The following is a 14,192-nucleotide window of genomic DNA, read 5'->3' as shown; positions in this document are numbered from 1 at the left end:
CCTTGCCTCACGTCCTTCTACTGGTTTTTCTTTTCCGGGGCCTCGTCCTCCCCGCTTGCCCCGCCGGCCGCGCTCGGCCCTTCAAGATCAGAAGTGGCCACGAGGCCCGCTCGGCCCTCTCTGCCCGCAAGCGAACACAGATCTCGGGAGGTCAGGGCGGCCTCCGCTGCGGAGGAAAAGCTCAGAACGGGGAAGGCCGCCCTCGCGCGGCGTTCGGACGCAATCTGCAGACGAGGCAGCGGGGCCTCTTCCGCCCGGACTCCGGCCCGTGGCCCCGCCCCCTTCGCCGCACGCCGGGGAACGCTCCACGCCCGCGACGACTCCGCCGGCGTGTGGCGCGCGCGTGTCGGCCAATGAGGTGCCAGGAGCGAAAAGCGGTGACCAATGAGACGCTGGGAGGGTCTGCGTGGCCGACCAATCGCGACGCCTGGCACCCGGATATGATTGCGGGTTCTGAAACCTCGCTCTGAGGGAGTGTGAGGGGTTCCGCACGTGGGGCGGGGGCTGTGAGCCGGGAGGACGGGTGAGGGTGTTGGGTTCAGTGTCTCGCGCGTGGGGCTGACGTGTTCTCTTTGGGTTTTGAGCGGGGGATAAATCAGTGTGGTTATTGGTCTTGGGAAGAATTCCACTGTAGGGGGCCGGCGCCAGCGTGAGTGGAAGCCTAACCGATGGTACCTCAGAGGGCGAGTAGGAGGGTCTTGAAGGCGCCGCTCGGACAGTGACAATATGAACCTCTTACCCAAAAGCTGCCAGGAGTTCGGCTCCGTTGACTATTGGGAGAAGTTCTTCCAGCAGCGAGGAAGGAGAGCTTTCGAGTGGTATGGAAGCTACCTGGAGCTGTGCGGGGTGCTGCACAAATACATCAAACCCAGAGAGAAGGTGAGCGCGGCCTGGCGGTCCCGAGTGTGTGCTCGGGAATGTGGGAACGAGAGCTTTAATCCTGCCCTCGGTGGATAGCGACAGGCCCGTATTTTGGTAACAAACGGGGCCCGTATTTTCCGGGTTCTATGCGTCACTCGGCTAAAAGGCAGTTTTAAAATGTTCTTTTAAAGGTTTTCAGGTAAGAGACCTCCTGCTCCCAGCTCATGCTTGAATTAGTAATCCCACTGGAACAGAGACTTTAGTAGTCCCACCTAGCTATCGCCTCCTCGAGCAGTGGTGTGCGTTTCTGTCACTGTCCGTCTCTGTAGAGCAGATAATACCTGTGGCTTTACTGATACCTGAGTCTGTTAACGGAGTGGTTGTTGCTGGCACACTGAGTTTCAGGCACTGTGCTCAGCTCCTCAGCAACAAGAACCCCAAGGCACGTTCCAGGAGTGACAACTGCTAAGTACAATGCTAGGGGTTTGATGGAGATGAAGTGTACTGGAGGTGGGGAAGAAAGAAGGATAGAAAGGTGACATTCGTGGAGGATGCTCTAAGTGCCAAGACTTATGCTGAGTGCTGTGTGTGTGTATGTGCCTTCAACGGTTGAAGTCTCAACAACTCTGTACGGTTCATTCATTGTATTGATTTGGAAACTGCGGCTCTGAGCGCGTTTCTTGTCCAAGATCATACATGTAGTGAGTGGTCACATGGGAATTTAAACTCAGCCCCATTCAGTCCAAGGCTTATGCATTTCCCACCAGCTTTTCCAGAGATGGTGACAGTGGGGCCGAAGTTTGAAGGTTCAGTGGGCGATTGCTCCACAGAGCGGGAGGCAACAACTTGTGTTTTAAGTTTGGCTTTAGAAAATAGAGTAAAGGCACCTGGGTGGCTCAGTCTACTGTTCAGTGTAATCAATTCAAAAATCCAGATATAGAGTAGAAAATGAATATCTGGTTACTATATATTGGAGGGAAAGTAGTGGGGCCTTAATAGGATTTCTCCCCTTTTGTGAGCACCTGTGATTCTCTCCTCCTGCAGGGCTGTGTGTCTTACTCTCTGTACCCTACAGTAAAAGGCAATAGGCATTGGAGATAAGCAGTCCCAGGTTCACATCCTGACTGCACCTTGTACTATTTCTGGGCCTAATCATTAACTCTTCAGATCCTCAGTTTTTCGTCTGTCTAACATGGGTATTATAAGGTTTTTATAAGAGTTAAATAACTAGAAGTCCTAGTATAGTAATTGGCATGGAGGAGGTAATTAGTGACTTTCAGTCCTTCTCTGAAAGGATTTATGAATAAATTTTTCCTGTTAGTGGCCTTCTATTTCTCAGTGTCAAGGGGCTAGGACTCCCCAGTTCAGTTTTCCCAGGGTTTTGGGTGCGTTTTTGCCACTTTTCCTTTAATTTCCTTTTCTTTCTTTTTTTAAATAATTTTATTTGTTTACTTGAGAAAGAGTGAGAGAGAGAGAGAGAGAGAGCGAGAGCACAAGCAAGGGGGAGGGGTAGATGGAGAAGCCGACTCCTAAGGAGCAGGGAGTCGGGTGTAGAACTTGATCCCAGGACCCTGGTATCATGACCTGAGCCGAAGGCAGACGCTTAACCGACTGAGCTACCAGGCACCCCACTTTTCCTTTTCTGAGTCTTTGGTCTGCAGTGGTATGTGTTAAATGTTTAACAACTGTGTTTTCGGGGGGGGGAGCCCTAATATGTACTGTTTGTTTATTTCTGTGGCATAAAAATGGCCACCATTGGCAGATTTCAAAGAACCAACATGTCAACCAAGTCACAAAATATGTGTATATTTAGCAGCTGGGTTCTTGAGTCGGATCAAGCTCGCTACAGCACAGTGCTGCTGGTATGGCTTGCTTTCCACGGACTAGAGTGCCAAGCATAGGACCTCATCATCTCTATCTCTCATTTAGCCCAGAAGAAACGGAAAAAGGACAGGAAGAAGCAGCGGCCTGCTGACACTCCAGAGGACCTCCCCACAGCCCCAGGGCAGTCCATTGACGAGTTACCTGTGCTGTGAACACCACAAAGCAATGATTGCGGGCCTTGCCCTGCTCAGAAACCCGGAGCTGCTCCTAGGTGAGGGAGACTCCGCTGTGGTGAGTGCGTCTCAGCCAATGAGGTGCCAGGAGCGAAAAGCGGTGACCAATGAGACTCTGCCACAGGAGGGGGCGTGTAAGATGACAGCTGTCTTGTGGTTTGAGCACAGCGATTACAGACCAACAAATGCACATATATTCATAGTTTTCTTCTTCCCAATCTTCTGAGTTAATAAACATCCAGTAGCTTTTCCCTCAAACTCAGATTGTAATCTCAAAATGGCTGCACCTCTGGATGTCTAAATTTTTTCTTTTATTCATTTATTTAAAATATTAAAGTATAAAATGTATTCAGTGAGATACACAAAGTACACAGATTGTAAGTTGTTCAGTTTGATGAGTTTCTTTTTTTTTTTAAGATTTTATTTATTTGACAGAGAGATACACAGAGAGGGAACACAAGCAGGGGGAGTGGGAAAGGGAGAAGCAGGCTTCCTGCTGAGCAGGGAGCCTGATGCGGTGCTTGATCCCAGGACCCTGGCATCATGACCTGAGCCGAAGGCAGACGCTTAACAACTGATCCACCCAGGCGCCCCTGATGAGTGTTTGCATGTGTGTCTACCCATGTAACCAGATGGAACATTTAAAAATCATGACTCCAGAAATTCTTGTGCACTTGAGAAGAATTTCTGGCTTTCAGTAATGTATTATTTGAGCACCAGTTGCAATTCTTTCTTGAATTTCTATTTGGGTGCCTGGGTGGCTCAGTTGGTTAAGCAACTGCCTTCGGCTCAGGTCATGATCCTGGAGTCCCAGGATTGAGTCCCGCATCGGGCTCCCTGCTCAGCAGGGAGTCTGCTTCTCCCTCTGACCTTCTTCCCTCTCATGCTCTCTCTCTATCATTCTCTTTCTCTCTCAATAAATAAATAAAAATCTTTAAAAAAATAAATAAATAAAAAAATCTATATTATAGGTAGAACAATCATAGCCTTATTACTAATAACAGGTTTGGATTTGACCACAGTAGCAAAAATGTTCATTTTTCTATCTGGGCTTGTAACTGTTCACCCAAAGTCCTGAGTATGTCTTACTGAAACATCCTGTACTCCCAGCCTATCTTGGTGTTGATGTATGTCCCTGGAGTCTCAGTTCTTAGGTTTAATCCTCAGATATTAATCTTACATTTAATGTCTCTTCTCGGTGATTCTTTCTTATTTCTTGTCTTCTGTCTGCCTGTGATTGCTGAGGTTTCTCTGTACCTAGGACTAGGTTTTGGGCCTTTGTTTTCCCGTGATTTCTGGAACTTGGATGGATTGCCGTCGGTGGATTGATGTTTCTGAGAGGGCAGCTGTGGCCTTTGAGTTGAAAGGTGGGCAGAGGGCATTGCATCTACATTGCCTTGTGATCATGAGCGAGATGTTGGCCATTGTCCCTCCCAATTCCTAGGGGAAATCTAATAATGCTTATGGTGGGGACTCTTGGTATGATGTCAGCTGAGTGCTTTGGGATCTTTAAGCGTCTGTAATAATAACACACAGCTTCTGGATCTAGTAAAGGAAGGATTGTGAGGCCACGGTTGAGTTTTCAGATGTCAGACTGGCCCTAAAGTTCTGGGATGAGACAGAGGCTGGGCCTCTAAATCTTGTATCCCCTGGGCAGAGCCAATAATCCAACTCCCTCCTTTGCCTTCCCCAAGGCTGGTACGAAACTTTCAGGGAGCAGATTGTCAAATGATGCTTTATTTCTTTATTGCAGAGACCCCACTGGCATTGTTGGTGGTAGGCCTGGGTGGGGGCAGCCTCCCCCTGTTTGTCCACGATCATTTCCCGAAGTCCTGCGTTGATGCTGTGGAGATCGACCCCTCCGTGTTGGAAGTGGCCACCCAGTGGTTTGGCTTCTCCCAGAGTGACCGGATGAAGGTCCATATTGCAGATGGACTGGACTATATTACCAGCCTGGCGGGAAGAGAAGGTACTGCTATTAGGGAATTTGGAGGGGTGTTGAGGGAAGAGTCATCCAGAGTCGGCAGGCCTGCAAGGGCCTCTAGAATTCATCTTGAACAATTAGCATTGTCCCAGTCTTTCACCCGTTGATTTGTTCATTCATTGGTTGATGTATTGATTCAGCAAATCTGGAGTGCCAGCCATGTGCCCAGCACTGTGCTAGGGGCTGGGGTACAGCAGCACATAAAACCGACCGTTTCTGCCCTTGGGGTGCTGACAGCTCAGTGGGCTTTTCTCCTGGTTCTCTTCTGGCTCTGTGTCCTTGCCACTTCCTCATCCTCCCAAGGAACCTAAGGTCTGTAGCCAGGTGAGGAAAAGGGGAAGAAAAGTTGGGGTCTGTGTTGGGAGTTGTTTTTTTAGTCTTTGAGCTGTGGGTGAGGCAGAGAGAGAGCCAAACAGCATTCGTGTAGATCAGTGGCTGTACATCTGGGGGCATCGGGCAGTGTCTACACACATGTCTTTGGTCCTTGTAACCGCGGGGTGAGGGTGCTTCTGACAGTGAGTAGAGACCAAAGATTCTGGTAAATATCCTACCGTGCACAGGACACCCACCCCTGACACAGAATTATCTGTCCCCAATGTCAGTAGTGCTGAGGTTGAGAAACCCTGAAGCAGATGCTACTCAGCGGGAGTTCTGGTGGCCATGCTGCTGCTGGAGTTAAGGCTCCATTTTGCTCTAATATTTCCTATCTCAGACTTAGGACAAAAGGCATATTAATGTTCTGCAATAGCTCCTGTGCTTCTTTTGCCTCTTTGTATGTAGGCTCCTGGGGACTGGTGCTTCCCGGAACAGGAGTCCCTCAGGGAGAAGTCAGTCAGGTTGGTTCAGTTAAGTGAGCCTGGGAACTTGGGCCACCCACCCTTCCTGGTCTGCCCATTCCATAACTGATCCTCGTTCTCACTGGATCAGAGCATCTCCCAGTTAGGGTATAGCAAAGCAGGATGCCCGGGGTGAGTACTTTGGTGCTGGGATGGACAGATGGTGTAGGAATTTTAATTGCAAACTGAACTTAAGTATATCAAGAGTTTCACAGGTTACCTCTCTGAGGCTGGGGCCAGTGTGGGGGCCCAGGCCCAACACAGCTAGTACATGGGAAATATTTAAAACTGCACTAGGCTCATGGCAGGCACTCAGTCTGTGATGTGTTGCCATCGTTACTGCCTGTCAGTCAGTTTTGAACAGCCTGGCAATCGTCTCTAACAACCACCTTCCAGATTATTGGAGGGCTCACTGCTACAAATGTGGGCAGTGGTTATCTTTGGACTTTGATGAGCCAACATGTTCTGCTCTCTAAGAAACCAAAACGAGATCTGTGCCATGCACAGTAATGGGCATGATACAGTAGTCCTGTGTCAATATTTATTAATTGTTGGATAATCATTACCATAGTCTCAGTTTGCTGAAAGTCCATAGCATTGCAAGCTAGCCCTTGAAAAACTATTTCCGTTATAGCAAGGAGTGCATCTGATGCTTCATCCGTTCTTTCTCACCCATTTAGCAAAATGTTTCTTGAGCCATCTATTGTTCAAGTACTAGAAAAGATACACTAACTTTAATTTGAGAACATTTTCTCCTGCAACCATTTGCTGGGTCAGCCCCTAAAGACTTAGGCAGCTGCTTTGCCTAAATCAACAGTTCTCAATTCTGCCTGTGTTTCGAATTACCTGGGAGTTTAAGAAAAATACCTGAGGCTTCCTATCTCCCCTTCCACCTGTTCTTTCCCACACCAGGGTTTTTGACCCTGAAATATTGAAGTATTTTGAATATTCCCAGGTGACCCTAATGTTCAGCTGGGATTGAATTATTACTGGTATAGATGGACTCTTAACCAAGTAGTAATCATGCTAGCACGGATCCCATGAATGTGTGTTCTTATGGAAGGTCCTTTTAAATGTGGAGGAAAAGATCAGGTAAAAGCCCTGTCTGTCATATGGGGTGCTCACAGCAGAACCCTGAAGGACAGCGACTCCCCTGGACAGTGACGTCAGTGCCCTTACAGGCAAACCACAACCTCTATGTCATCCTTCTGACTTAGCCACCTGCGGCCACCACAGGTCACAGGGGACATATGGTGTAGGAAGGTAGATGGTGTTAGACAAAGATTCGTTTGCTTCTCTTTCCCAGCATGGCCCTACTACAGTGTTGTCGTGTTTGATGTCATCAGTAAGGACCCAACACTGGGAATGAGTTGTCCACCACCAGCTTTTGTGGATCAGCCTTTCCTGCAGAAGGTCAAAAGCATCTTGACTCCTGAAGGTAGGAGATACAAAAGGTTGGGGAGGGAGGAGGGATGGGTCCTTTAAAAATTGTTTTCTTTTTAATGAAAAATGGTTCTGTCATAAGTGTGTAGCTCGATGAATTTCCCTGAATTGAACACACCCGTTTACTCTCCTCAAACACAGAACACTTGTAGCCCCCCAGAAAGTCCACCTCTTACCTCCTTCCAATAACTCCTCCTCTCAAGGATAACCCGTATCCTAACCTCAGTCAGTTCAGCTTAGTTTTGCCCATTTTTGTTCTTTGTGTAAATGGAATCTTAAAAAATGTATTCTTTGTGTTTTTTTCTTTCATTAACATGATCTTTGCTTCATCCATAGTGTGTACATTGTTCTTTTATAGTATGGTCTAGTATCCTTATGTGACTATTACCACATTCATTTCTCCATTCTGTCATTGGTATTTGGATTGTTTCCCGTTTGGGGCTTTTAAAAGTAGTCCCTGCTCTGGTGATGAAGTCCAGACTCCTCCATCTCTGCCCCCAAAAGGAATCTGCGTATTTGGAAAGGTTGGTGCTTGCCATGAGCATGAGACGTGCCTCCCAGCCCCTCAGAGCCTGCACTAGTGATCTGGCATCATCAGACACTGGCCTTGATCCAGGTCCCTTCTCCCCTGACTTCCTCAGGTGGCCCAGGTGCAGTATGCATCCAGGTAGCCTGCACCTGGGGCCCTCCAGGCTTGGGGAGTTGTGGTTGGTCCCCAAGTACCTGCCAAGCCTCCAGTCCTGTAGGAGCCCACCGCCCCCAGCAAACCTTTTTTAGGGTACTGCTTTCTTTGGACAGCAGTTGGTCTTCTTTGGACCAGCTGCCAGAGACCCCCAGGCTTACCAGTAATGAGGCCTCCAGGTGTATCTTGCTGAACACTGCCCCAGGTGGCCACCTGGCAGTCCAGACGCCCTCCAGCTTTCCCTTCAGGGCGATTGTGCACACTGGAGTAGGTTGCATCTGGGATTTATATATATGCCTTATAGCCGGGACAGCCCATTCCCTGGCTGCTTGTCCAGACATTTGCCTTCCTCCCGGCCTCTGACTGCCCTGACTTGGGCGGCTCGAGCATGTGCACTACGGGCCGTCCAGGTCTGTGGAGCTCCTGCTTGTGCAGTTACCTGCTGATCCTTGTGGGTGTAGGGATCCCGGCCCCAAGAGGCCTTCTGAGGTAGCAGCTGGAAACTGAAGGCAGCCAGTCCCAAGCTGGGTTGCTGGCTTCTCCGCCACTCTGTAGTGCCGGGTGTGTCTTACTGTCCTACCCCACTGCTTGGTGGGGCCTGGGGTCCAGGCTCTAGCCCCAGCCCAGTGGGGTAGGCCATTTTTTCCAGCTCTACATTCTGGGGAACTGTGAGCATCGATGTAGGATAAGGCTTAGAATGAGGCAGATGCCAGGCGCCCTAAATAGCCCCCTTTTCTGAGCCAAGCCTGTCTTGTCATTTTGCTCCTCTCTGCTGCCACCTCCTATGCATGGGCAGTCTGCAGCCTGTTAGCAAGCCTTGGTTTTCAGGGAACATCCCAGGTCCCTAAAGTTTTGAATGATCTCTGGCAACTGAAGGGACTCAGGGTGTGAAGAGCTTATACCCTGAAAAATATTTCTTAGGCTTCTTTTGATACTGGGAACTTTCAGTCCCCATTTGGACCAACTATTTGATTGTGTCCTGGGCTCCTCCAACAGTCAGGCTTTCAGGTGTCTCTGTTGGAGGTTATCCTGTGTGACTTACTCATACCTGCCCTTGCAAGGCAGTCCAGATTTTTCTAGCTCTGCCTTCATTGGGACCTTTCATATTTTTGAATGTTTGTGCTTGGAATTAGGCAGAGTTTTCACACATCTGAAAGCAGGCACCAGCTACCTGGCCTCTGTAGGCACTTCCCCTGTGCTGGGTGCCTGGTGAGGGCCCAGTATGCACTTTGTCATCCCAGGGACTGCAGCTGTAACTTTACAGGACTGTGGGCATCTTAGTGAAGAACGATGTGCTCAGCCTCCAAGATGATAGGATCTCACACCCCAGAAACCATTATGAAACATTCAGTTCACATTTGGACTGACTGCATGATCAGGTTTCCTGCTTCTTTGGTAATCAATGCTCCCTGATGTATCCTTTTGGGAGATAGCCAGGCCACCTTACCAGATGAAGCCCTGGCATAGAGTCTAGAGTTTTCCTGCTTTGTCTTCAAGGGCAATATTTACATTTTTTGAAATTATGGCTTGGGATAAAGCAAATGTCAATATCCCCAAATAGCCCTCTTCTCCAACCCTGCTTACCAGATATTGCCTTGTTTTAGGTCTTCTACTATCCTGAGTTTGTGCTGTCTGTGCCCTGATGGCTGGCCTTGGGCTGCCAGGGCTATTCCAGGCCTATGGAGCTTTGGCCAGATCTCAACCACCTGAATGTCCTCAGGGTGAAGCAATCTCTCACCCAAAATATTTCAGCAATGGAGCTTTAAACTGGTAATCGTCCCATTGATACTTGCTGTCTAATGGTATCCCAGGATTTTCCAGCAAACAACGCTCCTGGGTTTCTGTTATCGGAGGTTACCCAGGCCATCATGTCTTGGCAGGGAAGTCCATATTCCCCGAGCTTTACTTTTAGGGGTATAATAACCATTTGTGTAAGTTAAACTCTATAATGGGCAGATCCCACATACCCCTGTTATCCCAGTCTGTGTCCTGTCCTTTCAAGACACTTACTCTGTACCACGTTTCTGGCTTCCCTGACTTAAGCAACCTGTGCATGCTAAGTACATCCCTGTTTGCTGCCCTAGGACAGCTGGAGCCCTCCAGGCCTGTAGAGCTAGGGCCCATCTTCAACCACCTGCATTGGAATGAACCCACCCACTGAAAATTACTGGAGGCAGTTGCTGAAAAGGGTGGCTGTCTGTCCCTGTGTGGACTATCTGCGAGGGCCCCTGGCTTCTTTAGCAGTCAACGTTCTCACGTATCTCCTATTAGAGGATACCCCAACAAGCCATTAGATTCAGCCCTGGCAAGGCAGTCCAGGTTACTCTAGCTCTGCCTTCAGTGGTGGTATGCACATTTGTGTAGGTTAGGTTGGAATTAGTCAGATACCTTGTAATTCCAAGAGTCCGTTCCTACAACTCAGTCTTCTGGACACTTGCCCTGTTCTAGGTTCCTGGCTACCCTGACCTTTTGTTCTGACACATGGATAGTGTGTGCCCCATCAGCTGCCTTTTGGCAGCGGGAACTCTTAAAGTATATGGGTCTAGGACCCATCCAGAACCATCTGCATTATCGCAAGGGGAGGGAACCCATCCACTGAAAATTGCTCTGAGGAAGCTGCTGAAATGAATGTAAATCAGGCTACATGTGGAGTTGCTATTTGAAGGGACCCCAGGCTTAGAATTCTAAGAACTAAGACTCCCGGGTATTTCTTAATGGAGGATACCTTGTTCTGCCTGTTCATGCCTCTTCATCATGAGACAGTTGAAAAAAACTCCAGCTCTGCCATCGTGGGGGATATTCCACAATGTGTAGATAAACCCTTGTGATTAGGCTGACATTTTGTACCCATAGGAGCCTGCTCCTGTCACCTGGCCTCTTCAGCACTCGATCCTTTCCGGGTTTCTGGCTGCCCTGACCTGCTTGGCCCATGGACGTGCTGACCACACTGTCTTGTGGATCTCTGGCCAAGCTCAACCACGACACAGCCTCCTGCGTGGAGGAAGCCAACCCCTACCAAATCCTTCTAAGGGAGCAGCTGCAAATGGATGACAGTCCCCATTTAGACTGGCTGCCTACTGGGATCCCGGCTCTCTCCAGTGACCAGGGCTCCCAGTTGTCTCTTATTGGAGGATATCCTGGCCAGACTGCTTGGTTGCTCCATGGCAGGCCAGTTGAATAACCTTTAGGTCTGCCTTCATGGGGAATTCCCTGTTTGGCTTGTAGGGCTTTCAATTAGGCATAAACCCTATCCCCTAAGAGTTTGCTCTTGTGCTCTAGCGTCTCCCAACTCCTGTCCTGTTCCAGATCCCTGGCTTCCCTGAATAGCACTGCGTATGCATATGCCACATGCACACATTCAGCAGGCTTTGGACAGCAGGGTCCTAGAGTCACACAGAACTAGGACTGGACCCAACCAGCTGCAGAGCCTCCAGGAAGGAATGAGTCCACCCCTCAATAATCACACTGAGGCAACAGATTGCTGATCGTCCCCATTTGCACTTGCTACTTGATCAGGCTCTGGCTTCTTTAGCAAGTGGGACTCTCAGGTGTGTCCTACTGGAGGTACACCTGCTAGATACCCAGGCCACAATGACAGAAGCAATGCAGTCTGCTGCAGCTCTGTCTCCAGGGGCAGTACATGTATTTGTATAGCCTAAGACTTAAAATTAAGCCCATTCCCTGTTCTTTACACGTCTACACTTGTGTTCCTGACCCTTGCTACATTACAGATACCTGGCAACCCTGACCCCCCCCCCCCCGCACATGCATACACAGTACACACCCCTGTAGCAGGCTGTGGGTAGCCCAGGCTGACCTGGGAAACTGACCTCCCCCAACCACCTGCATGCCTCCAGCTTGGAGGGAGCCCACCCCCAGAAATCACTCAGAGGCAGCTGCAAATTGGCAACAGTCAGTCCCCATTTGGACTTCCTTCTTGATCCAGTTGTGGGCTGCTTTTGCATCCAGGGCTTCCAGGTATTTTTTATTGGAGGATACGTGAGCCAGCTGTCCAGTCGACCCTGGCAAGGTAGTCCAGTATCTTCTGCCTTCATGAGGAATATGGGTGTTTGTGTAGGCTAGGGCTTACAGTTATGCCCATACCTTGTTCCACAAGAGCTTGATCCTGTGATCTTGCCTTTCCAGACCCTTACCCTGGTCAAGATCCCTGGCACCCTTAAATGCACTGTGCCCATATGTGCAGTACATATCCCTTCAGCAGGCCTTGGGCAGCTAAAACTCTCCACACTGGGGAAGCTAGGTCCAAGCCCCAATCAACTGCATAGCTACCCAAATAAAGAGAGCCTACCTCCTGAAAAATCACTCTGAAGTAGCAGCTGCAAATAGGCAACATACAGTCCTCATTTGACTTGCTGCCTGATCGGGCTGGGCTTCTCTAGCAGTCAGGGCTCCCAGCTGTCTCTTCTTAATGGCCCCTCCCTAGCAAGTCAGTCGAGTGACCTTGAGCGCTACTATCAGAGGAAATTCCTCATTTCTTAGGTTAGGGCTTGTCATTAGGCATAAGCTTTGATTGTCAAGACCTTGCCCTAACCATAACCAGACTTCCCCCTGGGGTTTCTTATTGGAGGATTCACCAGACAACAGCCTAGCCCAACCCAACAAGGCGGTCTAATATACTCCAGTTCTGCTTAAGGGGGAATATGGGCATCTGTGCAGGAAGGGCTAGCTTCTAGGCATAGGCCTGTCCCCCAAGAGTCTGTTCCTGTGGGCCAGCCTCTCCAGGTCCATGCCCAGTGGCTGCTTCAGAGTGATTTTAGGGGGCTGGGCTCTCCCCCCCAAGGCTGGTTCACAGGAGCGGGTTTTTGGGGATACAAGGTTATCTGCCTAATTCTAAGAACTGACCTACACAAATGTCCATATTCCACAAGAAGGCAGAGCTGGAGGAGTCTTGATGGTGTTGCCACATCAAGGCTGGATAGAGGTCCAGGGTACTCCAATAAGAGACAGCTTGGGAGCCTTGAATCCTGGAAAAGCCTGGGACCCCACCAGGCAGCCCGTCCAAATGGGGACTTACTGTCAACACTTTAAAGCTGCCACCTCATAAAGATTATCACCAATTTAAATCAGTCCCCATTTGGACTTGTTGCTTGATCGAGTCTTGGGTTTCTCATATTGAAGGATACCCCTGCAAGTTTCCCCAGCCCTTCCATAAGGAGGCAGTTGAGTAATTTGGACCTCTGCCTTCAGGAGGGAGTATTACCATTGAGCAGGTTACTACTGAGGGTTAGGCATATGTTGACCCCCACCCCCGGCCCTGCTCCCATGACCTGGCCTCTACAGAGCCTTGCCCTCTTCCAGATGCCTGTCACCTCTGAACTGCACTTCATGTGCATGTGTAGCAAGCGCCCCTGTAGCAGGCCTTGGGAAGCTGGGTCCCTCATAAGGGTTTCGGAGGATGTTGATAATTTAGAACCCTTGCGCACTGTTGGGAACATAAAATGTGGCAGCCACTATGGAAAACAGTATAGGGGTTCCTCAAAAAATTAATGATAGAATTACCCTATGATCAAGATATCCCATTTCTGGGTATATATCCAAAAGAATTGGAAGCAGTATCTTGAAGAGGTACTTGCACCCCCATGTTCATAGCAGTACTATTCACAGTAGCTAAGAGGGGGAGCAACCCAAATATCCACTGGTGGGTGGATGCATAGACGCAGTAGGATGCTAATCAGCCTTGAAAAAGAAGGAAATCGTCACATACGCTACAAGATGGATCATCCTTGAGGATACTGGGCTAATCACAAAAAGAAATAGCATATGGCTCCACTTGTATAGGGTATCTGAAGTAGTCACATTCATAGAAATAGAAAGTAGAACTTTTCATTGCCCAGGTTTTGGGAGAGGCTAAGATGGGGAGTTGTTCAATAGCTATAGTTTCCGTTTTACATGAAAAAATACTAGAGATCTGTTGCACAATAATGTGGATATTGCTAACACTACTCAACTATGTACTTTAAAATGGTTAAGAGGGAGGGCACCTGCCTGGCACGGTTGGTAGAGCATGTGACTCTTGATCTCAGGGTCATGAGTTTGAGCCCCACATTGGGTGCAGAGCTTACTTAAAAATATTTTAAAATTTTAGGGGCACCTGGGTGGCTCAGTCGTTAAGCGTCTGCCTTCAGCTGGGGTCATGGTCCCAGGGTCCTGGGATCGAGCCCACATCGGGCTCCCTGCTCGGTGGGAAGCCTGCTTCTCCCTCTCCCACTCCTCCCTGCTTGTGTTCCGTCTCTCGCTGTGGCTCTCTCTGTCAAATAAATAAAATCTTTAAAAAAAAAATTAAAAATTTAAAAAAAATAGGAAATTAA

General features: G+C 49.0%; 1 protein-coding gene across 6 annotated transcripts in view; it reads left to right on the top strand.

Moving 5' to 3' along the window:
- The first annotated feature begins 441 nt into the window (after positions 1–441).
- VAMP4 (vesicle associated membrane protein 4) overlaps positions 442–14,192 on the top strand; it is a 53,166-nt gene continuing 39,415 nt past the window's right edge. For 2 of the 6 annotated variants that reach the window (XM_073900019.1, XM_073900017.1), the window contains exons 1-4: positions 442–879; positions 2,791–2,956; positions 4,672–4,887; positions 7,045–7,176. In XM_073900019.1, coding sequence (XP_073756120.1) covers positions 727–879; positions 2,791–2,956; positions 4,672–4,887; positions 7,045–7,176 — 667 coding nt within the window. In that variant the 5' untranslated portion in view covers positions 442–726. The other 4 variants (XR_012380537.1, XM_073900018.1, XM_073900020.1 and 1 more) reach the window with 4 other exon arrangements.

This window comes from Callorhinus ursinus, unplaced genomic scaffold (genome assembly GCF_003265705.2).
Source record: "Callorhinus ursinus isolate GAN/ISIS: 27379988/994484 unplaced genomic scaffold, GSC_fseal_2.0 scaffold13, whole genome shotgun sequence".
In the NCBI taxonomy this organism is placed as follows: Eukaryota; Metazoa; Chordata; class Mammalia; order Carnivora; family Otariidae; genus Callorhinus; species Callorhinus ursinus.
This window is presented reverse-complemented; position numbering and strand designations above follow the sequence as displayed.